Source organism: Protobothrops mucrosquamatus, unplaced genomic scaffold (genome assembly GCF_001527695.2).
Source record: "Protobothrops mucrosquamatus isolate PMUCROS unplaced genomic scaffold, P.Mucros_1.0 scaffold3151, whole genome shotgun sequence".
NCBI lineage: Eukaryota > Metazoa > Chordata > Lepidosauria > Squamata > Viperidae > Protobothrops > Protobothrops mucrosquamatus.
Window position 1 is genome coordinate 71800 of NW_015389151.1, and position 26724 is coordinate 98523.

General features: G+C 46.6%; 1 protein-coding gene across 1 annotated transcript in view; it reads right to left on the reverse strand.

The window, feature by feature from the left end:
- Positions 1-9627: 9627 nt before the first annotated feature.
- The window catches only part of LOC107297132 (hydroperoxide isomerase ALOXE3-like), an 18654-nt gene continuing 1557 nt past the window's right edge, over positions 9628-26724 (reverse strand). The window contains exons 2-14 of the mRNA XM_015826491.1: positions 24710-24914; positions 23237-23321; positions 22096-22218; positions 20959-21062; positions 19448-19617; positions 18273-18416; positions 17004-17207; positions 15755-15841; positions 14476-14645; positions 13218-13339; positions 11671-11771; positions 10249-10419; positions 9628-9807 (exon numbers count right to left, since the gene is read on the reverse strand). Coding sequence (XP_015681977.1) covers positions 9628-9807; positions 10249-10419; positions 11671-11771; positions 13218-13339; positions 14476-14645; positions 15755-15841; positions 17004-17207; positions 18273-18416; positions 19448-19617; positions 20959-21062; positions 22096-22218; positions 23237-23321; positions 24710-24914 — 1866 coding nt within the window. The remainder of the gene's footprint in view (positions 9808-10248; positions 10420-11670; positions 11772-13217; positions 13340-14475; positions 14646-15754; positions 15842-17003; positions 17208-18272; positions 18417-19447; positions 19618-20958; positions 21063-22095; positions 22219-23236; positions 23322-24709; positions 24915-26724) is intronic.

Genomic DNA, 26724 nt, shown 5'->3' on the forward strand with positions numbered 1-26724 from the left:
AAGAAAGGAGAGATGAAAGAAAGAAAGAAAGGAAAGAAAGAGATGAAAGAAAAGAAAGAAAAAAGAGGAAGGAAGGAAAGAAAGAAAAGATGAAAGAAAAGAAAGAGAGAAAGAAAGAAAAGGGAGAAAGAAAGAAAGAAAGAAATGAAGAAAGAAAGAAAGAAAGAAAAGGGAGAGAGAGAATGAAAGAAAGAAAAAAGAGAGATAAAGAAAAAAGGAAGGAAGGAAAGAAAGAAAGGAGAGATGAAAGAAATTAAAGAAAAAGAAAGAAAAAAAGAAAAGAGGGAATGAGAAAAAGAAAGAAAGAAAGAAAGGAAAGAAAAGAGATGAAAGAAAAGAAAGAAAGAAAGAAAAAGAAAAGAAAGGAAGGAAGGAAAAAAAGGAGAGAGAAAGAAATAGAGAGAAAGAAGGAAGGAAGGAAGGAAGGAAGGAGATGAAAGAAAGAAAAGAAAGAAAAAAGAAAAGAGGGAAAGAGAGAGAAAGAGAAAGAAAGAAAGAAAAAAAGAAAGGAGAGATGAAAGAAAAAAGAAAAGAAAAAGAAAGAAAGAAAGAAAAGAGAAAGAAAAGAAAGAAAAGAGAGAAAGAAAGAAAGAAAGAAAGAAAGAAAGAAAGAAAGAAAGAAAGAAAGAAAGAAAGAAAGAAAGAAAAATTGGCACCAAAGTCTAGCCTTCTTTCAGCTCCAGGAATTCCTCCCTACAGTCCGGGGAACCCGTCCGTCCAGCTGCCGCTGTGCCTCGGAGGGGGGGGGGGAGCCTGCGAGGCCCGGCTGTCCTGGTCCCGGGGCTGTTTGGGGGGGGCCTCCCTCCTTCACCCCACCTTTCCACCTCCAGTGAGGGCTCCCCGGCGCCCAAGAAGGGCACAAGGCGAAGGCAACCGACGAATGCTGGAAGAAACAGGTGCCAGCCTAGCTAAAAGACTGCTAAGTACTTCCTACCGTATGAAATCATCCAGGCGGGAGGGTGCCCTGGAGGTCATTTAGCCCAACCCTCTGCTCGGTGCGTGAGTTTCAGCGACGGAAGCCGGCTCTCACAGACAGTGACTCGTTGCCTCAAGGATCTCCAAGTGTCCACCTTCTCATGGGGGCAGCCCGGACTGCCCTGAGCGGGGCAGGCCGTCCTTGACTTACGACCGCAAGTGGCTAAACAAGGCGGTTGTTAAGTGAGCCAGCCCGTTTTTACAAACTCTTTTGCCGTCGTTGTTAAGCAAGGCACGGGCTTAAGCGTCGCCTCGTGGGGGAGGTGGGGGCGGCATAAACCTTTAATGAATTTTTAAAAAATAGAAAGGAATCGCCCGGTCATAAAGTGAATCTGGCTGGTAATTGTAACCACGTGACCCGAGGATGCTACCACGGTCGTAAGTGCAAGGACTGTGTGTAAATCAGCTTTTTCAGTGCTGTTAAAACTTGGAACGGGCACTAAAGGGATGATTGCATGTTGAGGACTAGCAACATGAAATTTCTCCTAATTAAATTCCTGAGATGGTGTAGGTTCTCCTGCTTGAGCAGGGGGCTGGACTAGAAGACCTCCAAGGTCCCTTCTATTCTATTCTATTCTATTCTATTCTATTCTATTCTATTATTTCTTATTCTGTTCTGTATTTTATTCTGTTCTCCTATTTCTCTTCTTTTCTCTTCTATTCTGTTATTTCTTTTTCTATTCTTTATTTTATTCTCTTCTCCTATTTCTCTTCTCTTCTAAATTCTATTCTATTCTATTCTATTCTATTCTATTCTATTCTATTATTTCTTTTTCTATTCTGTAATTTATTCTCTTCTCTTCTCTTCTGTTATTTCTTATTCTGTTCTATATTTTATTCTATTCTCCTATTTCTCTTCTTTTCTCTTCTAATTTGTTATTTCTTTTTCTATTCTGTATTTTATTCTCTTCTCCTATTTCTCTTCTCTTCTAAATTTCTCTTCTCTTCTCTTCTCTTCTCTTCTCTTCTCTTCTCTTCTCTTCTCTTCTATTCTATTCTATTCTATTCTATTCTTCCCACAATCTCTTCGTCTGCTGGTGTTTCCACATTCTTCCAGTGCGGAGCAAATACCATCCTCGCCGCTGTTAGTACACGCAATGTTAAATACACACTTTGCTTATCAGATTCCTCTGGTATTACACCTAGTAAAAAAAAATAATTCAGGTTTAAAATCTATGTGTTTTCCTAGGGAATAAATAGCACGACTGTGAAGGGATGATTAGCAAGTACTTTAAATGCCCAGCCAAGGAACCCAGCAGGGCGGGCCCTGGAAGAATTAATCAAGGCTCCGCAAGGCCATACCTTTGATTTCCTGCTCCAGGATATAATTTAAAAACAATTTAAAACCAAGTTTAATTGAAGACTTCAGCCAGAGAGGCAGTCTCTCTCTCTCTCTCTCTCTCTCTTTCTCTCTCCAGCTGTTGGGTTTTAAAGAGCAGCCTTAAATCCCAACCAGCTGCTGGGTGAATTAACCAGTGGAACCACCTGCCTCCAGAAGTTGTGAATGCTCCAACAATGGAAGTTTTAAAGAAGAGACTGGACAGCCATTTTACTGAAATGGAATAGGGTCTCCTGCTTAAGCAGGGGGTTGGACTAGAAGACCTCCAAGGTTCCCTCAACTCTGTTATTCTATTCTATTCTATTCTATTCTATTCTATTCTATTCTATTCTATTCTATTCTATTCTATATTTCTGATTCCTATTCTATTCTATTCTATTCTATATTTCTGATTCCTATTCTATTCTATTCTATTCTATTCTATTCTATTCTATTCTATTCTATTCTATTCTATTCTATTCTATTCTCATTTCATACTTTCTATTCTATTCTATTCTATTCTATTCTATTCTATTCTATTCTATTCCCATTTCATATTTTCTATTCTATTCTATTCTATTCTATTCTATTCTATTCTATTCTATTCTATTCTATTCCCATTTCATATATTCTATTCTATTCTATTCTATTCTATTCTATTCTATTCTATTCTATTGCTTGGATCCTTGGCAAAGGGCACGCTGGGTTAAAGAAAATTGCTGTGAATTGCAGCTTACAAGACCAGGGTTATAACTAGCCAAGGTTTGTGTGCTGCATGCAGGCAGCTGCTGAGTTGAGTTGGCATTACAAAAACCCATTTGCATCACCTATTGGTATAAAATTGCTGTTTAGGCAACCGGTGGATTTGCTTCTTTGTAATTACCTGGTCCTGCTCTGCTGGCTGTCTGTAAAGGACATCCCCACCTGTTGGGTTTTAAATGTAGGTCGGTAAGGGATGATGGGCGTTGTTATCCATCACAGCCTGAGGTCCCCAGATAGGGAGAGGCTTGTAAAAAATCTATGCAAGTCTCTAATGCTTTGGAGAAGGAGAACGTGAAGGACATCTGGAGAGATCCTGTGGCAATTTCCAGAATGGGGGAACTTGTGAATTTAACCTCCCCGGGTTCAAGAGGAGCGATTTAATATTTTGGGTGCTTTGGGTTTGTCTCAGCTCAGCCTACCTTACAGGGATGTGGTGCTGGGAGGCAGCACTATCAAGGCCATCTTAAACTTCAGAATTAAGTAACAGAATAACAGCATTGGAAGGGGCCTTGGAGGTCTTCTAGTCCAACCCCCTGCTCCGGCAGGAAACCCTATCCTGTTTCCGACAAATGGTTGTCCAGTTTCTCCTTAAAAATCTCAGTATTGGAGAACCTACAACTTCTGGTGGGAAGCTGTTCCACTGGTTAATTGTTCTTACTGTCAGGAAGTTTCTCCTTAGTTCCAGGTTGCTTCTCTCCTTGATGAGTTCCCATCCGTTGCTTCTTCTCCTGCCTTCAGGCGCTTTGGGGAATAGCTTGACTCCCTCTTCTTTGGGGCAGCCCCTGAGATACTGGAACTCTGCTCTCATGTCACCCCTCATCCTCCTTTTCATTAAACTAGACATACCCAATTCCTGCCACCGTTCTTTGTGTGTACCTCCAAGGTCCCTTCCAGCTCTATTCTGATTGATTGATTGATTGATTGGAATATACTGTGTAGAACAGTCCAGTGCACATATTCTGGAGACACAGAGAGAGAAGATCTCCGAGGATGATCTCCAGTATGAGACTGAAAACTTGGAAGGATAAATCTTCGGTCCCGGTGACCGACTCAGATTGGATACGGCCACATTATTCTGGGGACACGTATATTTATCATCTCCTCCTTTTACGCCACTCCGATGGCGGGCTCTTGAAGGACAAGAACTTTGCAAGTTCTCCAACTCTTCTGATCTCCCCAGCCTTCCTTCGTGTCCTCACTCCAAATGGCCAGAAAAAACAAACAAACAGGAGGAAACTCTTAATTCTCACGAGCCTTGGTCTTCCTTGCCTCCCCGTAGGAAAGCCAGTCCTGGATATCGTTGGAAGAAAAACCAGGTCCAGTTCCAAGCTGGGAGAAAGGTACTGAAATAAAATGGAGGCAGGCTGCAGGAAAGGAGGTCTCTGTTTATTTGGTAGCCAGAGACTTCAGTGACAGCCGGGAGGAAGACGCTGAAATAAAATGGAGGCAGGCTGCAGGAAAGGAGGTCTCTGTTTATTTGGTAGCCAGAGACTTCAGTGACAGCCGGGAGGAAAATGCTGAAATAAAATGGAGGCAGGCTGCAGGAAAGGAGGTCTCTGTTTATTTGGTAGCCAGAAACTTCAGCGACAGCCGGGAGAAAGGTGCGGAAATAAAAAGGAGGCAGGCTGCAGGAAAGGAGGTCTTTGTTTATTTGGTAGCCAGANACTCTGTTTATTTGGTAGCCAGAGACTTCAGCGACAGCCGGGAGAAAGGTGCGGAAATAAAAAGGAGGCAGGCTGCAGGAAAGGAGGTCTTTGTTTATTTGGTAGCCAGAAACTTCAGCGACAGCCGGGAGAAAGGTGCGGAAATAAAAAGGAGGCAGGCTGCAGGAAAGGAGGTTTCTGTTTATTTGGTAGCCAGAGAATTCAGTGACAGCCGGGAGAAAGGTGCGGAAATAAAATGGAGGCAGGCTGCAGGAACTCTGTTTATTTGGTAGCCAGAGACTTCAGCGACAGCCGGGAGGAAGGCGCGGAAATAAAATGGAGGCAGGCTGCAGGAAAGGAGGTCTCTGTTTATTTGGTAGCCAGAGACTTCAGCGACAGCCGGGAGGAAGACGCTGAAATAAAATGGAGGCAGGCTGCAGGAAAGGAGGTCTCTGTTTATTTGGTAGCCAGAAACTTCAGCGACAGCCGGGAGAAAGGTGCTGAAATAAAATGGAGGCAGGCTGCAGGAAAGGAGGTCTTTGTTTATTTGGTAGCCAGAAACTTCAGTGACACCAGCAGGTTTCCGGGGGTGGCTGACAAATTGGGGCCGAGAGTAGGTGGGGTTTTTTTACACATTCTTTGGGGATTTGCGATTGAGATGCCCGGTCCTGCGTAAGAATACGTCCTTTCATATTTTAATGGGGTCGTGTGGGGGTCATGGCTGACTCTTTAGGAAAGAGGAGAAATGCAAATCCTAGCGTGTTTGTCAGCTTCGGCTCCGTGCCTATCGCGTTGTTTATGAGGAGTTTCTGGCTGCCCTTTGCTCATGTACAGAGTGCCCCAGTTTTCTGAACGGATTACAAAATCTCCATTGCTAAAGAGTAGCCTCTTCGGGTTTCTGCTGGATGCCGTTCTCCTACAGCAGGAAGACTGGGGGTGCTTTCTGCGTTTAAGAAAATATCCGTCCTCTTCTCCTTTAGGGGAAATATTCTATCCTGCCTCTTTTCAATATTAAAAATAAAGAATATTTTATTCCGGGGATGGGGTGCGGGGGCTTCCTACAATACGAAGTGGCCAGCAAATGGCCCTCGCTACTTCACCTATCCGGCTTGATGGGCTCTGGGGGAGGGTTTCAGCAGGCAGCGGGGTGCTCTCCTCACAGCATCAAGAGGCTGAGCTGGGTGGCGCGAATCTGATGAGAAGTGCAATGCTGCCTAGCTCTCAGCCTGCCCAGTTTCAGCAGGCAGCAAGGTGCAAAGCTGGCGAGCTTCGCACCGCCCGGCTCAACCTCTCGGCGCTGTGAGGAGAGCGCCCCGCTGCCTGCTGAAACCACGCCCACCCAGTAGGCCACACCCATTTCATCCATGCCCACCCAGTAGGCCACACCCACCCTGGCCACACACACCCCCAGGGCAACCACAATGCTGATGCGGCCTTCAATGAAATTGAGTTTGACACCCTACACCATTTCTGACAGGTGGCATTCCAGGCTGTTCTTGAAAGCGTCCAGTGATGAAGCGCCAACCTCTGAAGGCAATTTCTGTTCCACTGGTTGATTGTCCTCACTGTCAGAAAAATTCTCCTTATTTCCAGGTTGAATCTGCCCTGGATCAGTTTCCATCTGTTATTCCTTGTCAGGTGCTTTGGAAAATAGGTCGACCCCCCCCTCCTCTCTGTGACAGCCCCTCAAACATTGGAAGACCGCTATCATGTCTCCCCTGGTCCTTCTCTTCACTAGACTAGCCAGGCCCGGTTCCCACAACCGTTCTTCCTGTGTTTTAGCCTCCAGTCCCCTGATCATCTTTGTTGCTCTTCTCTGCACATCTATGATCTGCAGATCCAGAAACCTACCCATTTGGAGTTGCTGCCAACGCTGCTAACATCAGATGTTGTGTATTGACAACAGATGGAAATGAAGCCATCTTTTTCCCTTTCGCTTTTAGCGTTAGATGATGCTGGGAGGAGGGGGGATGTGAATGAGAGTCTGGCTAGACATAACAACACTAAACTCAGCCTGAGAATCAAGGTTATTGAGACCAGAGCTGATAAAAAAATTGGCGGGCTGGAGAACTGGAGAGGAAGCCCGCGCACGCTTCACGCTAATTGGGGAATGTGATTTGTGACTGTTAATTGGAGGAGGGAATCGTGCTTTGATACTATGTGCCCAGGGGAGGGGAATTCAGTTTTTGGCTTCGATTATGTAAGTGCCGATGTTATGCTACTCGAATCAAAGATTCTTTAAGGTAAACAATGCCTTGACGTTCTTTGGAAGAGTTTCATCGGTCGGAAGCATGACGCAACAGGATTTTAATTCTGCAGTGGTATGTAGGAAGGACCTCGGAAGAGGGATGAAAAGAGGCAGCAAGGGAAGATAAGTTAGATAAGAGACAGCTTAGCCCAGAGCTGCCTAATGCAGGGCTTTTCACCCAGTGGTACGGGGACCACCTGTGGTACATTGGCACCTGGCAGGTGTTACGCGGCCATCCTAGAAAAGTGGTAGTGGGGGAGGGGAATGAGCTGAACCAGTGGCAGCACCGCACAAGCCTGAGCGAGAGACGGCTGGAGCTGCAGGGCTGTCAGGGCTCAGCGGAAGCGCCAGGATCAGTGCCACTTTTCAGCTGATTGGCGCTTCTTTGGGACTGTCAGGGCTCAGCAGAAGCACCAGGATCAGCGCCAGGCTCCAGCTGGAGCCCGGTGCTGATCCTGGCGCTTCTGTTGAGCCCTGAAGAAGCACCAATCAGCTGGAATGTTGCAGCCTCTCCAGAGTCTTGTGATTTACATTCAGATGCTTGGCAACCGATTCATATTTATGACGGTCACAGTGTCCCAGGGTCATGTGAAGTGACCAAAACCTGCTGCAACCACTCAGCAGACGAGGGGAGAATAAAAACCAAACACTCCCCCACCCCACCCCTGCTGCCAATCCCCAACAGAAATGCTCACAACAATGGAAACCTCGGACAGGAGGAAGAGCGCCACCGGGCGGGCAGGCAGGTGTCTTGCTCAGCTGTGGCTTGGGGGGCACTTTTTTCAGTGCCATTGTAACTTCGAACAGTCACTAAGCGAATTGTTGTAAGTCGAGGACTCCCTGCACTTCGTCACTTTTTTCTTTTCTTTTTCTTTTGGTCATCAAGTTTTTGACACCTTGCTAGGCGACGGGTGGTACTCGGATATTGCCGTATCCTAAAAGTGGTAGAGTGGGTGAAAAGGTTGAAAAGCCCTGGTCTAATGGGTGGAGAAAGAGAAGAGATTCTCCCTAGATGTCTATGGAGATTCTCAGTTATCCCAAAGGTGCATTTTCAGGAGTCACCTAGATTTTCTTGCTTCAAAGCAATCCAGTTGCCTGGTGAAAAAGCACCTTTGGGTGACTCTCCCTAATTTCTTGGGCTGCAGAAGAGACCGTGGGGAAGAATTACACTTCCAGATTTGTCAGATTTATTTTTTTTTTGCCGATGTCATTTTGCAATCTAGGAGAATTAACTTATCTGATTGTGTTTTCCCCCCTCTGATCTACCTGCTCAAAGGTAGACAGGTTCCACCTACAAGAGAAACGAGTTTTGTTTTGTTTTTTTTAATTCTCGATGCTCTCGCCTGGATCTTGGCAAATCCTCCTCCACTTTCAGGCCCTGAAGCGGAAGCCGTCTCACATCCTCGTCTGAATAATCCCAATTTAATAGATTCCACAAAAGGCGTTTTTACATATTTCATAGCGCCAAGATGGCCCCAGGGAAACCCGGTCATTACAGGAGTAAAAACAGGTGAAAATAGATAAGATATAAAGCAACTTGAAGCACCATCTGCACGAAACTCAGCTCAGCTCTTTACTTGGGTGGACTTTCTGATTGTAAGTTTTTTTTGTTTAGTTTAATACACTACAATGGAAGAAGAATAGGAATGGATTTCTCCCACCGAGGAAGTACAGGAACAAATTCTTTATATGTTAAAAGCAATTATCCAAACTCTCCGTATGCACGCTCAAACTATGACTTCAACTAAAGAATCATCTATACAGAATTCTATCGAGAAAGGGAAACGACCAAATGCTATGACAGAAGACTTAGATACTCAACAAATACAAACAGTGGAAAACACACAAAGGAAACGGATAATAGAGAACAAGGAAAGGACTTTGCTTATAAACCAGAAGGAATTTGAAGATAAAAAAGAAAAACAGATGAAAGAGAAGATAAATACATCGGGACAACGGCACCGAATTGGAAATTAAAGGGATTTCTTCTCTCCCTCTTTCCCACCGTTGTAGGAGGATGCAAAAAAAAAAAAAAAAAAGGAACGAAACAGCTCATAATTTTCCCCCCCCAATTAGATCTTTTTATAGGTTACTTTTTCCAGTCGTAGCTCTTAGGCCAATGTGTGTGTCGGCATTGGCCCCTTTAAGATGGGTGGACTTCAACTCCCAGAATTCCCCAGCAGGAATTCTGGGACTTGAAGTCCACCTATCTTAAAATGGCCAAGGTTCGGAAACACTTTAGATGAATATAAATATGCAGATATCAAGGCAATGTGGAATAGAATTGACCACGGATGTTGATGCTTCTTGCTATTTATGACTACTAAACTACTGTTTCTAGTCCTCATGACCTGAACTTTGGAACTACCGGGCGATAATTAAACAACATGCAAAAAAAAGCGAATCGGTCTGGTTGAGTTTTCTAGAACATTCATTTCTGCAATGGATACTTTTTCTTTTCTTATTCAGGAGAATTTTTGGGAGTTTCTTGCACACACCAGCCCCTCCTTGCAATGTCTCACCTAAAATAGCTGAATATCCCTCACCCCTGCTAGTCTTCCTCCCCCTATATATTTTTTTTGGCAGGAAAGCAGATTCCCCCCCCCAAATGTTATCAAAACGTTATTAAATTAAAGGTAAAATATCATCTTCTGCGGAGTCAGGCGGTGTGGCTCGACCCGTTAAATGGAGACGCTGTTCTGGATCAGCGAAGGGTCGAGGTAGCGATAAGCAATGGGCAAAGCTTGGTTCCTTTCCTCGATTTCTTCAGAAATTACCGCCAGGCGTTTCTGGAAATGAGAAACAAGTTTTCGGGGCATCTCCTCCGTGAAATGTTCTTCAGGGTAGTGGCCCAAAGGTCTCTGAAAGCGAAGAAGATGGAGAACGTCACCTACGGAGGTGCAATCTTCAAACATGCTATCCACGTGCTAAACTGTGGTCAACAACCACAATACCTCAGGCTTGCCAGCATGGCTCAATTGCGAACATTGGAGTCACACAATGCTCTAGTTTTGTGCCTCAGTGTTACTGCCACTTTACAAGGCCTTGGTAAGGCCACACTTGGAATACGGCGTCCAGTTTTGGTCACCGCGATGTAAAAAAAGATGCTGAGACTCTAGAAAGAGTGCAGAGAAGAGCAACAAAGAGGATCAGGGGACTGGAGGCTAAAACATACAAGGAACGGTGGCTGGAATTGGGTATGGGACTCAGAGGACCTCAACTCTACCCCTTCGGGAATAAGGTCACCGTTCTATTTGCTCCTCTGTCTCTGTTAGCACCTTCTGACTCTTAAGTCCACTTACCAGGTCTCCTGGCTCGTAGCTGACGATGGACAGCAGGGACAACAAGGCACAAGTGGAGTTGACTTCAGGAAAGGTCTCCAAGATGCTTTTCAGGGAGGCTGTCCCTTTGACTGTGGGAGGAGGCTGTCTCAAAGTGGCTGGTGTGTTGGGCATCCATGCCGCAAAGTCAAACTGTCCCAACACACAAGGAACCCAAAATTAGAAGTTCTACAGAAGTTACAACAGTATCTTGGCTGTGTGTCCAGCCAATGGAGAAGACCTAAGGCAGGAATGGGGGAACTCAACGTGAAGGATAGGATTGTCCCCAAGGAGACCAGCAGCAGTAGAAAACCATCAAACTAAGGTTGAAAGGCGAGGTTGGAGCAAGAGTAGACCCAAGGAAACCAAAATTAGAAGTTCTCCAGAAGTTACAACAACCAATGGAGAAGATCTAAGGTAGGAACGGGGCAACTCAACGTGAAGGATAAGATTGTCCCCAAGGAGACCAGCAGCAGTAGAAAGCCATCAAACTAAGGTTGAAAGGCGAGGTTGGAGCAAGAATAGACCCAAGAAAACCAAAATTAGACGTTCTCCAGAAGTTACAACAGTATCTTGGCTGTGTGTCCAGCCAATGGAGAAGATCTAAGGCAGGAATGGGGCAACTCAACCTGAAGGATAAGGTTGTCCCCAAGGAGACCAGAAGCAGTAGAAAGCCATCAAACTAAGGTTGAAAGGCAAGAGTATACCCAAGGAAATCAAAATTAGATGTTCCACAAAAAGTAGGGCAGTATCTTAGCGGTGTGTCCAGCAAATGGAGAAGACCTAAGGCAGGAACTGGGGAACTCAACGGGAAGAACAAGGTTGTCCCCAAGGGGATCGGAAGCAGGAAGCCATCAAAGTAAGGCTCGAAGCCAAGGTTGGACCAAAACCAGCAGTTAGGAAGACATTAATTCAAGGCTAAGTCATCTTTAGAATGCAAATTTGCGGTCACACCCAGCCCTCGGCCATCGAGAGCTCTCAGTAGAGAAGAGCTTGGAAACTAAGTGTGTTTTGTCAGACAAGTTTTTTGGGATTCTTTTCCACACAAGAACCCTGAGGCCCAGTTTGAGTGTATTGTGTGTTCTGTCAAAGGCAATATTGTGATGACTCTCCTGTCCTCACAAATTTTGTCCTGGAAGGGGGCGTAGAAAAACAGACACACTTCTTTCTCTTCTTCATATTTCAGGAGACGCTGAAGGACATCCTCCAGCAGCGGCTGTAACTTTAAGACGCGTGGACTTCAACTCCCAGAATTCTCCAGCCAGCTAGGCCTGGCTGGCTGGAGAATTCTGGGAGTTGAAGTCCACCTGTCAGAAAGTTCCCCAGTCTTGCGAATCTTACTTAAACCCATGGCAAAGGATGAAAATTAGGGAAAAAAACCCACTTGATGAAGGAATCTCCTACCTGTCCACTATTGACCGCCGAATGTCGGGCAGAGCAGTTGAAGATGACCATAGTCAGAAACTTGCTCAGCTGAGCTTTGCTTTCCAAGGTGGATGGGATACCTGTTGGGGGGTGGACAGGATGATGGGCATTGTCCAAAGAAGTTACATTGATCAGGAAGACACGTGACCCTTGTCACAGAAGTTGGGACTCATCATGTAACCAGATGACACTCTATGGAGGCGTTCCTCAACCTCAGTCAGTTTAAGAAGTGTGGACTTCAGCTCCCAGAATTCCCCAGCCCGGGCTGGAGAAGTCTGGGAGTTGAAGTCCATATCTCTTAAATTTACCTGGAATTAATCTGGAATTCAGGAGAAACGTCCTGGCGGTGAGGACAATTAACCAGTGGAACTCCTTGCCTCCAGAAATCGTGGGCGCTCCATCACTGGAGGTTTTTAAGAAGAGACCGGACAGTCACTTGTCTGAGATGGTATAGGTTCTCCTGCTTGAGCGGGGGGCTGGACTAGAAGACCTCCAAGGTCCCTTCCAGCTCTATTCTATTCTATTCTATTCTATTCTATTCTATTCTATTCTATTCTATTCTATTCTATTCTATATTATTATTCTACTCTACTCTACTCTACTCTACTCTACTCTACTCTACTCTACTCTACTCTACTCTACTCTACTCTACTCTACTCTATATTCTATTCCATTCCATTCTATTTCTATATTATTATTCTACTCTACTCTACCCTACACTACCCTATTCTACTTCTATAATATTATTCTATTCTACTCTACTCTAGTCTACTCTACTCTAGTCTACTCTACTCTACTCTACTCTATACTCTATTCTATTCTATTTCTATATTATTATTCTATTCTATTCTATTCTATTCTATTCTATTCTATTCTATTCTATTCTATTCTATTCTACCAAGGTTGAGAAACACTGCTCCATGGGGCTCAAATAACATCTGGATACCTACACCTGCTGAATCCCAACCAAGCAGTGACCAGTTCCTGATGGTCAAGGCAGTTGAAAACACCACACAAGATCCACACCCACACACTGTAAATAGAGATAATTCCCCTCACTCGGAGGTGAGAGGGTGGAAATCTCGTAAAACGTCGCATATGGGGACATAATGTCCTGTAACATCTGCAGCTCTGAGAACTTAAAGGATGGTGGACCCTATAGCCTATTCTGACAGATGTCCAAACAAGGGATATATTATTCAGCTTGGCTTGTCCATGTAATTTTCACATCTCTAGAAAATCAGGTATTTGGGTAGAGAAGGGAAGGGAAGCACCAATCTCTGGTGGACCTATCACAAAAGTCTTATTTTTTTTAGCAGAAAGCCATCGGAGCATCAATGTTGACGGTGCACCTTCTTCCACCAGACCGTTCTTTTGTCTGTTCAACAGAGGACCCGTTCTGGAACCCAACCCAGTTGAGATGGTGTGGAGGAACCCAACTTGGTCTCCTCCATTTGGATTTGACCTCTGGCTGAGAAACTGAGAGAGCTCCTCAAGAGTTGGACTGGGAGGGTAGCAAATATTACCTGAAGATTCCCTACTCAGGAAAGCTTCGGTGAAGATCTCGTGAATCCAGGCTTGTAGCTCAGGATCCGTCTTCACGGCGGCGTCTGATTGGTAGTAGATGTCAACGATGCCAGAGACAAATCTGAAAATGACCAAAGCAAAATGGAGTTATTGGTGATCCTAAATCCCACGGGTCTACGATGACAGCCCGAAGAACGGAAAACCGAACAGATGTATCCATGCAACTTTGGACTATGGAGAAGCTCGGTTGCTGATGTTCTGTCCTCTGAGGATGTTGCAAAGAGAGGGGAGACTTCCAGAGGGAGGAAAGGTCCACGAGACCCAAGAATCCTGAAGGAGGTGTCTGCCAGAGTTCTTCAAGAATGGTAATTGGTCAAGAGACCTTGTGACCACACTAAATGGAGATTCCTAGATCGTCCAGCTCATGGTTGTCCCAAAGGTGCTTTCCCAAGAAGCAACTGGACTCTTGTTTTTCCTTGAAGACCTTTCGCTTATCATCTAAGGAGCTTCTTCAAGTTCCGAAGAACCGATCCCCTTTGCGCTGAAGAACTGAAGAAGCTTCTTGGATGAGAGGCGAGACGTCTTCAAGGAAAAACAAAGGAAGTCCAGTTGCCTTCGGGATTTCTGACCTCACACACACAAACACAAACACACACAAACACAAAACCAGTATCTGAACGTCTTCTAAACAAGCGGAGACTGCTCAGAGAATGGGGGAGAGTACCACGAGGCCAAGAATTCTGAAGGAGGCATCTGAGATACCTTTCCAGGAACCAGTATCTGAAAGTCTTCTAAACTGGTTTTATCTGTTTGGATATTATTATTTTTTTTAAGCTTGACAGGTGTTTTCTTAATCATCAGCTTTGCTAATTAAAGAGGGGAAGGAAGTTTTGGCTCCAAGGAATCCATTCGGCTGAGATTGCAGAAGCACATCTGGAAAATGAAGAAGTGACTTCAGACTTCCTCAATGAATACCTTCCACCCCCCCCAAATCCTTGGGGAACGATGTTGGATTTCCTTTCGCTTGGATCAGCCCCGTCTGTCTTTCCCGTTTCTTCCCTAAGACCCTGTGAGACAGAGGTCTGGTAGAGCTAAAACTGCTTTGATTAAGACGGGCTTCGCAACGTGACAACAATTTAGGTCAAAGTAGTTGTAGCCACATACGGGGTCCGTACTTCTTTTCAGCGAGGTCAGATCCACGTTTGGTCCTCCTGAAGAGAGAGCCCACCAAAACACAACTACCCAAAGCTCACTCACTTCTCGATGGCGGTCCAAATCTTCATCCCATCGTCCCGATAGTAGAACTTGGGCAAGTCGGAGACCCCTCTTTCTTCAAGGTCATCGGGGAGGCAGAGGGACGTGTAGTTGGAGAGTTCTACCCCTTTGGCTAGCAGTTTCAACATGCCATCGCGACCGGTAGCTGTGGCCTGGAGAAAGGGAGAGAGGAGGTCAACTGCCGTGTAGACCGATTTCTAGGAGAAGCTGAAGAGGATCTATCAGCTGATATCGGTGGGGCCAGTTGACCTGGGAGCAACCTACTGGGTCCTCCCGTCTTCCCACGAGGAGGTAAAGATGGGATCCTTCAGTGCCAGTGATAGAAATTGAGGGAACCCGTCCCTTGGAGCAGATGGTGAAGAACATCTGTCCAGTAACCGTTGGTGGGTTTCCAATTTGTCCTTCTAGACCAGAGATAGGAAACCTTGGCTCTTTTATGACTCGTGGACTTCAACTCCCAGAATTCCTGAGCCAGTTGGCGATACAGAATTAGTCGAAAACCAAGACCTTCTAATCCAAGGGTCTCCAAACTGGGCAGTTTTGTGGACCTCAACTCCCAGAATTCCTCAGCCAGCCATGCTGGCTCAGGAATTCTGGGAGTTGAAGTCCATGAGTCATAAAAGAGCCCAGGTTGCCTACCCCTGTTCTAGACTCTCATTGAGATCTTCTAAATTGTTTGTTGGTTCCTCGGCTACATTTCTGATCTGTTAGAACAGGGGGTCTCCAAAGTTGGCAACTTTAAGACATGTGGACTTTAACTCCCAGAATCCTTGAGCCAGCATGGCTGGCTGAGGAATTCTGGGAGTTGAGGTCCACAAAGCTGCCCAGTTTGGAGACCCCTGGATTAGAAGGTCTTGGTTTTCGACTAATTCTGTATCACCCACTACTTTTAGCAGAGTCGTATTTCTACATCTCTCTAACTAAGAAGTGTTTTGTAAAGTTGAGGTCCGCAAGTCATAAAAGGGTCATAGTTCCCTCACGCTGGCTGAGGAATTCTGGGAGTTGAAGTCCACAAGTCATCAAAGGGCCAAGTTTGAAGACCCCTGATGTAGAGAAATGGTGGCGAATGTTAAAGACACTCAAACCAATCATATTTCAAATTGAGAAAATAAGTCTCAATAAAAACAAGTTTGGTTGGTTTGGCAGCCTCTAGAAGGTGCGCGTGTGAAGTTGTGTTCTCTGGACGAACTCTTGATGTAGACTCAGCAGGCCAAAACTTTTCTGTTGTCAAAAATATCTCTTTGTTTTGAAGATTTCTTACCTTATCGAAGACCCCGCCAGGCTGGATGAGACTGGTTCGGGCAAGGGTATTAATATGGAGGGTGTAACGAGTATGAGGTATCAGGAGCTACAATAAAGAAAAGAGGGAGGGAGGGAGGGAGGGAGGAAGGAAGGAAGGAAGGAAGGAAGGAAGGAGAGACAGAAAGAAGGGAGGATGGAAGAAAGAGAAAAGAAGGGAGGGGAGGGAGGAACGAAGGAAGGAAGGGGAAAGAGAGAAGGGAGAAAGGGAGGACAACAGAAAAGGGGTGGGAGGAACGAAGGGGAAAGAAAAGGGAGAAAGGGAGGAAAATAGAAAAGAAGAAAGGGGAGGGAGGAAGAAATGAAGGAAGGAAGGAAGAAGAGAAAGAGAAAGGGGGATAGGAGAAAGAGGACAATAGAAAAGAAGGGAGGGAGGAGGGAGGGAGGGAGGAAGGAAGGAGAGACAGAAAGAAGGGAGGATGGGAGAACAATAGAAAAGAAGGGAGGGAGGGAGGAAGGAAGGAAGGAGAAATAGAAAGAAGGGAGGATGGGAGAAAGGGAGGACAATAGAAAAGAAGGGAGGGAGGAAGGAAGGAAGGAAGGAAGGAAGGAGAGAGAAAGGAGGATGGGAGAAAGGGAGGAAAATAGAAAAGAAGGAAGGGGAGGGAGGGAGGAAGGAAAGGAGAGAAAGAGAAGGGAGGATGGGAGAAAGGGAGGACAATAGAAAAGAAGGAAGAGGAAGAAAGGAAGAAAGGAAGGAAGGAAGGAAGGAGAGAGAGAAAGAAGGGAGGATGGGAGAGGGAGGAAAATAGAAAAGAAGGAAGGAGGGAGGGAGGGAGGTAGAAAGGAAGGAAGGAGAGAAAGAGAAGGGAGGATGGGAGAAAGGGAGGACAATAGAAAAGAAAGGAAGGAAAGAAGGAAGGAAGGAAGGGATACTGATTAGACTTCAACAGGGAAGATAATTTGGGGAATTCTGAGATTTGACGTTTCCCCATCTTAAAGGGGCCAAGTTAAAAAAAATAGCGCTGCAGACCCCAAAGGTGTTGATAAGGTCCCCCTAGCTGGGGGATCCCAGAGTCCCTGGCTTTTCAAAGCCTCCGTGGTCACCTTCCCAGGTTGGCTTTGAAGGCAACAAACCCATCTTCAGAAGCTGACTCTCTCAACGTGGCCTCAGGACAAATCGGTCGACCCCTCCAGATTATCTCTGGGAACCCCCCAACAGGTGCGCAAGACCCGGGACCGGCGTGCACCTTCCTTCTCCAGACAATTACCTTGTAGATAGGGTGGCACATCGGGAGCTGCCGAAGAGTCGCCATGGTGTAGACCTCGCAGTGGAAGTGGGCTTCCAGAAGGTGGGTGATGACCTCGTGGACGTGGAAGTTGGCCATTCGCACCCAGATCTTGGCTAGCGTCCAGTCCCACTTACGGTCGGTGGGCAGGAAGATGGGGCTTTCCAGGCTGTGGGTCTGGCTCAGCTGGGAAGAGGGGGGAGAGACGGGATGTCAGCACATTCAGCCTCACTCAACAGCTCCTCCCCACCCAACTGGTGTCCAATTGTCTAGAAACAGAGGGCAGATGCTACTGCCTTCCATCACTGATGTTGTTACCTAGTTGGGTCATGAAACGTCTGCAAGGAAACAGCCAAGCTCAGAGAGCACCAAAGACCCCACAGTCCTTAAGCACGGAATTCTGGGCATTGACGTCCACCTATCTTAAGCACGGAATTCTGGGAGTTGAAGTCCACCTGTCTTAAGCATGGAATTCTGGGAGTTGAAGTCCACCTATCTTAAACATGGAGTTCTGGGAGTTGAAGTCCACCTATTTTAAGCATAGAATTCTGGGAGTTGAAGTCCACCTGTCTTAAGCATGGAATTATGGGAGTTGAAGTCCACCTATCTTAAGCGTGGAATTCTGGGAGTTGAAGTCCACCTATCAAGAATGGAATTTGGGAGTTGAAGTCCACCTATCTTAAACATGGAGTTCTGGGAGTTGAAGTCCACCTATCTTAAGCGTGGAATTCTGGGAGTTGAAGTCCACCTGTCTTAAACATGGAGTTCTGTGATTTGAGGTCCACCTATCTTAAGAATGGAATCCTGGGAGTTGAAGTTCACCTATCTTAAGCATGGAATCCTGGGAGTTGAAGTCCACCTGTCTTAAACATGGAGTTCTGTGATTTGAGGTCCACCTATCTTAAGAATGGAATCCTGGGAGTTGAAGTCCACCTATCTTAAGCGTGGAATTCTGGGAGTTGAAGTCCACCTGTCTTAAACATGGAGTTCTGTGATTTGAGGTCCACCTATCTTAAGCATGGAATCCTGGGAGTTGAAGTCCACCTATCTTAAGGATGGAATTCTGGGAGTTGAAGTCCACCTATCTTAAGCATGGAGTTCTGGGAGTTGAAGTCCACCTGTCTTAAACATGGAGTTCTGGGACCTGAAGACCGGAAATCTCAAGCGTGGACTTTTAGGACTTGAAGACCAGCTATCTCCACCCACCTTCCAGGGGCCCCAAGGTTGAGAAACCACCATCAACCCTGTTACCTGGATAGCCATCGGCATCATCTGCTCCTCCGAGTTGAGGTACAACAGGCAAATCGGGGCTGCCAGATACTGGTGCTTCCCGTTCAGCTTGCACGTCGGGATGTCCTCCAGGATCTTGTAGTCGGCAATGAAGATGTTCCCCTTCTGAGTAGGAGAGAGAGATGAAGGAAAACGGGTGTGAATTCAGCCTAGATCTGCAACTCCGGAAAATCCAGATTTCCCAGTTGGGACCTGAAGGATGCCAGGTCTCCTTCTGTTTGCAACCATCCGAGGAGACCAATCCACCGTCGTTCCCATGTTAGAAAGGGTGGGAAGAACACGGAAGAACCTGTTTTGGGTTCTACCATGAATTGGTGGCTCAAGCAAGATTTTGAAGACCCATCTCCCCAATTCAGATCCGATCCGAGTTCCGATTTACTCATCCTACAACTCAGATCTTTACCAGGAGACCCCTTGGGGAGGTTGAAACCCCCCCCCCCAATTTGCAATATATGCAAATATTCTCCTTTATTGAATTCAGAATTAGAATAACAAGAGTTGGAAGGGATCTTATAGGTCATCTAGTCCAGGGGTCTTCCAACTTGGCCCTTTGATGACTGGTGGACTTCAACTCCCAGAATTCCTCAGCCAGGCACGCTGGCTGAGGAATTCTGGGAGTTGAAGTCCACCAGTCTTAAAGTGACTGAGGAATTCTGGGAGTTGAAGCCCACCAGTCTTAAAGTGACTGAGGAATTCTGGGAGTTGAAGTCCACCAGTCTTAAAGTCACTGAGGAATTCTGGGAGTTGAAGTCCACCAGTCTTAAAGTGACTGAGGAATTCTGGGAGATGAAGTCCACCAGTCTTAAAGTGACTGAGGAATTCTGGGAATTGAAGTCCGCAAGTCATCAAAGGGCCAAGTTGGAAGACCCCTGATCTAGTCCAACTTTCCCCCAAACAGGAGACCTTACACCAGGGGTCTTCAAACTTGGTCACTTGAAGACGTGTGGACTTCAACAGCCGGCTGAGGAATTCTGGGAGTTGAAGTCCACACGTCTTCAAGTGGCCAAGTTTGAAGACCCCTGCCTTACACCATTGATCCTTGGAAGATTCTCCAGGGACTCAAGGAACGTCCAAGTCCCTCAAACGGTCCATCTTCTCCAACCCAACCGATGGGTCCTCCTATTCCTAGGGGTTACCTTCAGTTCTTCTTCAAGGGTGGATTTCCCCAAGATACCAATGACCATCTCGTCCGTCACCGGGAAGTTTTCCGGGATCTGGGTGCACTTCCGGAGCAGGACGGGGTTGACCCCGTTGAGGAACTGGTAGCCAAAGAACTCGTCATCCATCCAGTGGTCCATGACGTATTCTGGATTTATAGAAAGGCTTCTTAGAGAAGGCTGGGGGAGCCACATGGCCAAGGCTAGATATGGAGGCATTGAAGAAGGAAAGAGAGGGAAGGGTAGGATAGGACAGGCTCCAAAACTCTCATCACACGACTGGGGTCTAGTCCTCGACTTACGGCGGTTTGTTTAGTGACCGTTCAAAGTTACAATGCCCGTGGAAAAAAAGGGACTCGCGATTGATTTTCCCGCTTGGCGACCATCGCAGCATCCCACACGATCACGGGATCAAAATTCAGACACTTGGCAACCGACTCGTATTTATGACGGTCGCGGCGTCCCAGGGGGGGAGGGGTCGCCTGATCCGCTTTTGCGACCTTCCGACCGGCAAAAGTCAGCAGGGGGAAGCCGGATTCGGTTAATGACAGTCACGTCATCCGCTTTTACGACCTTCCGACTGGCAAAGTCAGCGGGGGAAGCTGGATTCGCTTAACGACGGTTGCGTGATCCGCTTTTGAGACCTTCCAACCGGCAAAAGTCAGTGGGGGGAAGCTGGATGCACTTTATGACAGTGTTACTAGCTTAACAGCTGCAATGATTAACGACATTGGCTTAGGGGTCTTAGGAAAAGCCAAAAAAAAAAAAAAGCAGGAAGTGGGGAGTAAAAAGCATGATGGAAGTGCATGAAATGGAATGTGGAGCGGAAAAAATAGGAGAGGAAAAAGCAGTTCTCTCCCTCTCTTTCTTTTCTAAGCTCCTGGTGTGATCCAATAAATTGAAATAAATATTGTGCCTCTTTCATCTATAGCTACAGTATTTATCTTTCATCTCTCTCTCTCTCCATCTCTCCTCATCCATCTCTCTCTCCATCCACCCCTCTCTTTCTAATCTCCCTCTCTCCATTTCTCCATCTCTCTCTCTCTATCCATCCACCCCTCTATCTAATCTTTCTCATCTCTCCATTTCTCCATCTCTCTTATCCCTCTCTCCATCCACCCCTCTTTATCTAATATTTCTCTCTCTCCCCATTTCCATCTCTCTCCTCATCCATCTCTTTCTCTCCATCCACCCCTCTATTTAATCTCTCTCTCTCTGTCTCTCTCTCCATTTCTCCATCTAGCTCTTTCTCCATCTCTCTCCTCATCCATCTCTCTCGCTCCATCCATCCATCCCTATCTAATCTCTCTCTCTCTCTCCATTTCTCCATCTCTCTCATCCATCTCTCTCTCTCCAACCATCCCTCTCTATCTAATCTCTCTCTCCCTCTCTCTCTCCCCCTGTCTCTCTCTCTCTCTCTCTCTCTCTCATCCATCTGACCTGCCTATTCTGCCTGGTTCTGGACCCCGCTTGGCAAAGGGGAGACCCACCTGTGACGGGAGTTTTGTGAAACCAGAAGATTTTGCGGAGGTCATCCAGACTCTCCCACGACTCCACCAGGTTGGAGAAGCCCTTCAGCCTCAGTTCGATCTCCCTGCGAGGAAGGACAGGAACGGGGGATGGATGACGGCGAGAACCCCCAGGATGCCCATCAATTAAACAGACTCTCTCTCCCTCTCTCATCTATCATCCATCCAGTGTATCTCCCTATCTATCTATCTATCTATCTATCTATCTATCTATCTATCTATCTATCTATCTATCTATCTATCTATAGCTATCTTTTCTCTCTCTATATATATATATCTATGTATCATTCTCTCTATCATCTATCTATCTATCTATCTATCTATCTATCTATCTATCTATCTATCTATCTATCTATCTATCTGTCATCTCTCTCTCTCTCTATTTCTCTTTCTCTCTATCATCTATCCATCTATCTATATCTATATACTCTCTCTATATATAATCTATGTATCATCTCTCTCTCTCTCTCTCTCTCTCTCTTTCTCTCATCTATCTATAGCTATCTTTTCTCTCTATATACAGTATATATATATATCTATGTATCATTCTATCTATCTATCTATTTATTTATCTATCTCTATCATCTATCTATAGCTATCTTTTCTCTCTATATATATCTATGTATCATTCTCTCTATCGTCTATCATCTATCTATCTATCTATCTATCTATCTATCTATCTATCTATCTATCTATCTATCTATCTATCTATCATCTATCTATTTCTCTATTTCTCTCTCTCTCTCTCTCTCTATCTATCTATCTATCTATCTCTATCTCGCTATTTCTCTTTCTATCATCTATCCATCTATCTATATCTATATGCTCTCTCTATATATAATCTATGTATCCTCTCTCTCTCTCTCTCTCTCTCTCTCTCTCTCTCTCTCTCTCTCTCTCTCTCTCTCTCTCTCTCTCTCTCTCTCTCTCTCTCTCTCTCTCTCTCTCTCTCTCTCTCTCTCTCTCTCTCTCTCTCTCTCTCTCTCTCTCTCTCTCTCTCTCTCTCTCTCCCTACCTACCTACCTACCTACCTACCTATCACTCTATCTTCAGCCAAAGCTGAAACCCGGATCCTGAACCACAACCTCCGTTACTCACGACTTGAGGGTGCGCACGGCAAAGACGGCGGTTTTGCTGAGCGAATACTTTGAGTTCGAATGCAGGTCGTCGATGGTGTGGGCGTCCACGCATCTCGGCCAGCCCGGGGCATACTTCTTCCAGCTGTTGTGAGAAAATGCAAAAGATTGTTTTCTCTCTCTCTCTCTCACACACACACACACAAAGACTATGGAACTCCTTGCTACATGGCACAATAGGTGCAAAGATTATTGTTGGAAGTCTCTTGTTTGTCAGCTTTGAATGTGCAGCTACAGATGTGAGTTCCCCATTTCAAGCCTCCTTTGTACTACACACACAAGGACAGACGCACACAGACACACAGAGGCACACACACACACACACACACACACACAAAGATGTATACACAGACAAATGCGCACACAGAAATACACAAACTCACACTCACAGACACAGGCACACAAACAGCACTGAAACACACCTACACACAGTCACAGACAAACATGCACACACAGGCACGCAGATACAGACCCACAAACATGCACACGCTGACCCACACACACACACAGAGACCCACGGATACAGTCACGCAAACACGCACACCCAACCTACAGATACAGACAAGACAACCATGCACCCACCGACCCACACAAACACAGCAGACACTCAAAACACACAGACCCACAGACCCAAGCAGGCACACACACAGACCCCCCACAAATGCACAAACCTGCGCACGCAGACCCACACAAACGCACAGACCCACAGACACACAGATGACACGGGCACAGGCACCCAGATCAATGCCCACACAAGAAACACACACGGACACAGACACACAAACCTGCACACACACACAGACACAGACACACACACGCTCTATTCTGTCCGATCACACTTGTTTCAGATCACAACCTTCCAGGTGAAGGGGATGCAACTTTGGGGAGGGGGGTGTTCCCTAATTCAGGGGAGAAATTGAATTGGAAGGCGACCGTTCCCCGCTTGCAGAAATCTAGCAGCTCAAGCCAGTGGCCCTTTCTGCCCCAGAACCCCACTTTTCGGGGTCCTTCTTCGACACCCTCGGTTTCTGGGGTTCAGGGGAGCAGATTTGGGGGTCCTGGGGGGTCTCCAGAGAGAGAGGAGGGGGGGTTGCCTTGCTCACCCGTAGCTTTCCTGCCGTTTGGCCAGCTCTTTCTTGCGATGCTCCAGCAGCGAAGGGCTCCCCGCATCGTCTTCGATCGTTCTGGCTGCAGGGAAGGAGAACCGAAGGCCGGTTTGGGGGGGGGTCAGAGTGGGGAAGCCGCCCCCCAAAAAAACTCAGGATGTGCCCCCAGCCTTCCCTAATGAAGCAGGGTGGCTGTGGAGTGCTGGAGACTCGTGGCATGCTCAGAGGCACCCATTTCACGGGCGAAGACTAAGTCCAGAATCTTTCCAAGCCTGGCACACACACACTGCTATCCCGGAGATAGCTAATCCCCAGAGAGCAAGGGTGCTGGGGATGCTGGTTATTGTAATACCGGGCCTCCGGGTGCCTTCGTCTAAGGCTCTTTCCACCCCCTATTCCCCACCCCCCCAGAACATCAACCCTGTGAGGTGGGTTGGGCCGAGAGGGAGGGACTGGCCCAAGGTCGCCCAGAAGGGTTTCGCGCCTAAGGTGCGACTCGAACTCACAGCCTCTGGGTGATTGGGCCAAAGTCACCCAGCCGGCTTTCATGCTTAAGGTGGAACTAGAACTCCCAGGTCCCTGGTGGCTGGCCCAAAATCATCCAGCTGGCTTTCATGACTAAAGCAGAACTAGAACTCACAGCCTCCTGGTGATTGGGCCAAAGTCACCCAACTAGCTTTCATGCCTAAGGCGGGACTAGAACTCGCCATCTCCTCGTGATTGACTCAAAGACACCTAACCAGCTTTCGTGCTTAAGGTGAAACTAGAACTCCCAGGTTCCTGGAGATTGGCCCAAAGACATCCAGCTGGATTTCATGGCTAAGGCGGAACTAGAACTCCCTGTCTCTTGGTGATTGATTGAAAGTCACCCATATAGCTTTCATGGCTAAGGCGGGACTAGAACTCCCCATCTCCTGGTGATTGGCTCAAAGACACCTAATCAGCTTTCATGCTTAAGCTGGAACTAGAACTCCCAGGTTCCTGGAGATTGGCCCAAAGTCATCCAGCTGGCTTTCATGCCTAAGGCGGAACTAGAACTCACCGTATCCTCGTGATTGGCTCAAAGACACCTAACCAGCTTCCGTGCTTAGGCTGGAACTAGAACTCCCAGGTTCCTGGAGATTGGCCCAAAGTCATGGCGAAAGCAGAACTACAACTCCCTGTCTCCCGGTGACTGATTGAAAGTCACCCCTATAGCTTTCCTGGCTAAGGCGGGACTAGAAGTCCCCGACTCCTGGTGATTGGCCCAAAGACACCCAGTCGGCTTTCATGGCGAAGGCGGAACTAGAACTCCCATCTCCTGGAGCAAATTAACCCCTACTGCACCGTGCCATCTGCTGCTGTGACTTGAAGACCCGCTCTGTGGGGGCGACCCAGCCAGCTGGGTCTGGGGCCAAGGGGCCGGCTCACCTGCCTTCTCCCCTCCCTCCCAGGTAAGGGGGCGGGGCGTAAAGGCGGCAGTGCGCCTACCTCTCCCCTCGCGCAGATTCAGGGCACAGTAGCCCTCCAGCCACTGATAGGAGGGGAAGTGGTAGGTCTCCCCGCGGGGCGTCTTCACCCTGACGTAGCTGCAGAACCAGTTGTCCTTGGGGAAGAACAGGTAAGGCTCCTTGTGCAGGCGGATCAGGATGATGGGTCCCAGGTCCTTCTCACAGGGCACCTCGTACTCGTCCACCTGGAGACGGGAGAGAGAAACACCCCCCCCCCCGAAACCGGCTTTAGACAAGGCGGGATAAAGAGACGACCAAGCTGGGATGAAGGAAGAAACTTCACTGACAGCGAGGATAATTAACCGGTGGAACAGCTCGCCACTGGAAATCGTGGGCACTCCATGGCTGGAGGGTTGTTTTTTTTGTTTTTTTGTTTTAAAAAAAGAAGAGATTGCACAGCCGTTGGTCTGATGCGGTCGAGGGTCTCCCGCTTGGGCAGGGGGTTGGGCTAGAAGACCTCCAAGGTCCCTTCCAGCTCTTGTTAGTCTGTTATTTAACCAGTGGGACGCCTTGCCACCAGATGTTGTGGGTGAGGCTTCCTCTCAATAAAGGCAATTGAAGTACTTGTGTGCTCTGGATGGAGATGAATAGGTGGCGTTTGTGTGTGATTTTGCTCCCTGTTATGAGATTCTGCAAGGTTTGTAATTTTGGAACAGAGCCTCTCTCTCTCCCCTCCCTCTCTCTCTTCTTTCTCTCTCTCTCTCTCTTTTCTTTCTCTCTCTCTCTCTCTCTCCCTCTTTTTTCTTTCTCTCTCTCTTTCTCTCTCTCTCTTTTTTCTCTCTTTTTTTCTCTTTTTCTTTTTTCTTTCTTTCTCTCTCTTTCTCTGTCTCTCCCTCTCCCTTTCTTTTTTCTTTCTCTCTTTCTCTCCTTTTTTCTTTCTCTCTTTCTCACTTTTTTTTCTCTTTATTTTTTTCTTTCTCTCTCCCTTTTTTCTTTCTCTCTTTCTTCTCTCTCCCTTTTTTCTTTCTCTCTTTCTTCTCTCTCCCTTTTTTCTTTCTTTCTCTCTCTTTCTCTCTCTCCCTCTCCCTTTTTTCTTTCTCTCTCTTTCTCTCTCCCTTTTTTCTTTCTCTTTCTTTCCCTCTCTCTCTTTTTTTCTCTTTATTTCTCTCTCTCTTTCTCTCACTCTTTTTTTCTCTTTATTTTTTTCGTTCTTTCTCTCTTTCTCTCTCTCCCTTTTTCTCTCTTTCTCCCTTTCTTTCTCTCTCTTTCTCTCTCCCTCTCCCTTTTTTTCTTTTTCTCTCTCTCTCCCTTTTTTCTTTCTCTCTCTCTCTCTCTTTTCTCTTTATTTTTTCTTTCTTTCTTTCTTTCTCTCTCTCTCCTTCTTTTTTCTTTCTTTCTCTCTCTCTCCCTTTTTTCTTTCTCTCTCTCTTTCTCTCTCTTTTTTCTCTTTATTTTTTCTTTCTTTCTCTCTCTCTTTCTCTCCCTCTCCCTCTTTCTTTTTTCTTTCTCTATTTTTTTCTTTCTTTCTCTCTTTCTCTTTCTCTCTCCCTCTCCTTCTCTCTCTCCTTCTTTTTGCTCAATCCTGTCTGATTCTCAGAGGCTGCCCCTAAGCAACTCCCTGCAGTTTTCTTGGCAAGGTTTTTTTTTTTCTTTCCAGAAGTGGCTTGTGTCATTGCCACCTTTCTAGGGTGGAGAGAAGGTGGCTGGCACAAAGTCGCCCAGCTGGCTTCAAGTGCCCAAGGTGGGAGTAAAACTCCCAATCTCCCACTTTCTAGCCGGGCGCCTTCAGCACTACACCAAACCGGTTCCCTCAGTCTTGTACAAAACAATTAAGAGGGTTGGTTTAAGTGGCCCGATCCACTTAGCGTAATCCTAAACACCCCTGCGCGTGAGAGAGGAGACCGGGACGACGTGCAAAGTTCCCTCCCCCTGTTAAAAAAGTAGAAGCCTTTGTCCGCCGCCAATCTGCCTCCACCTCCGTGAAGATTTGGCACCTTTTAATAAGCACCAGGAAATTACAAGGCACACAAACACACACACACACACACACACACA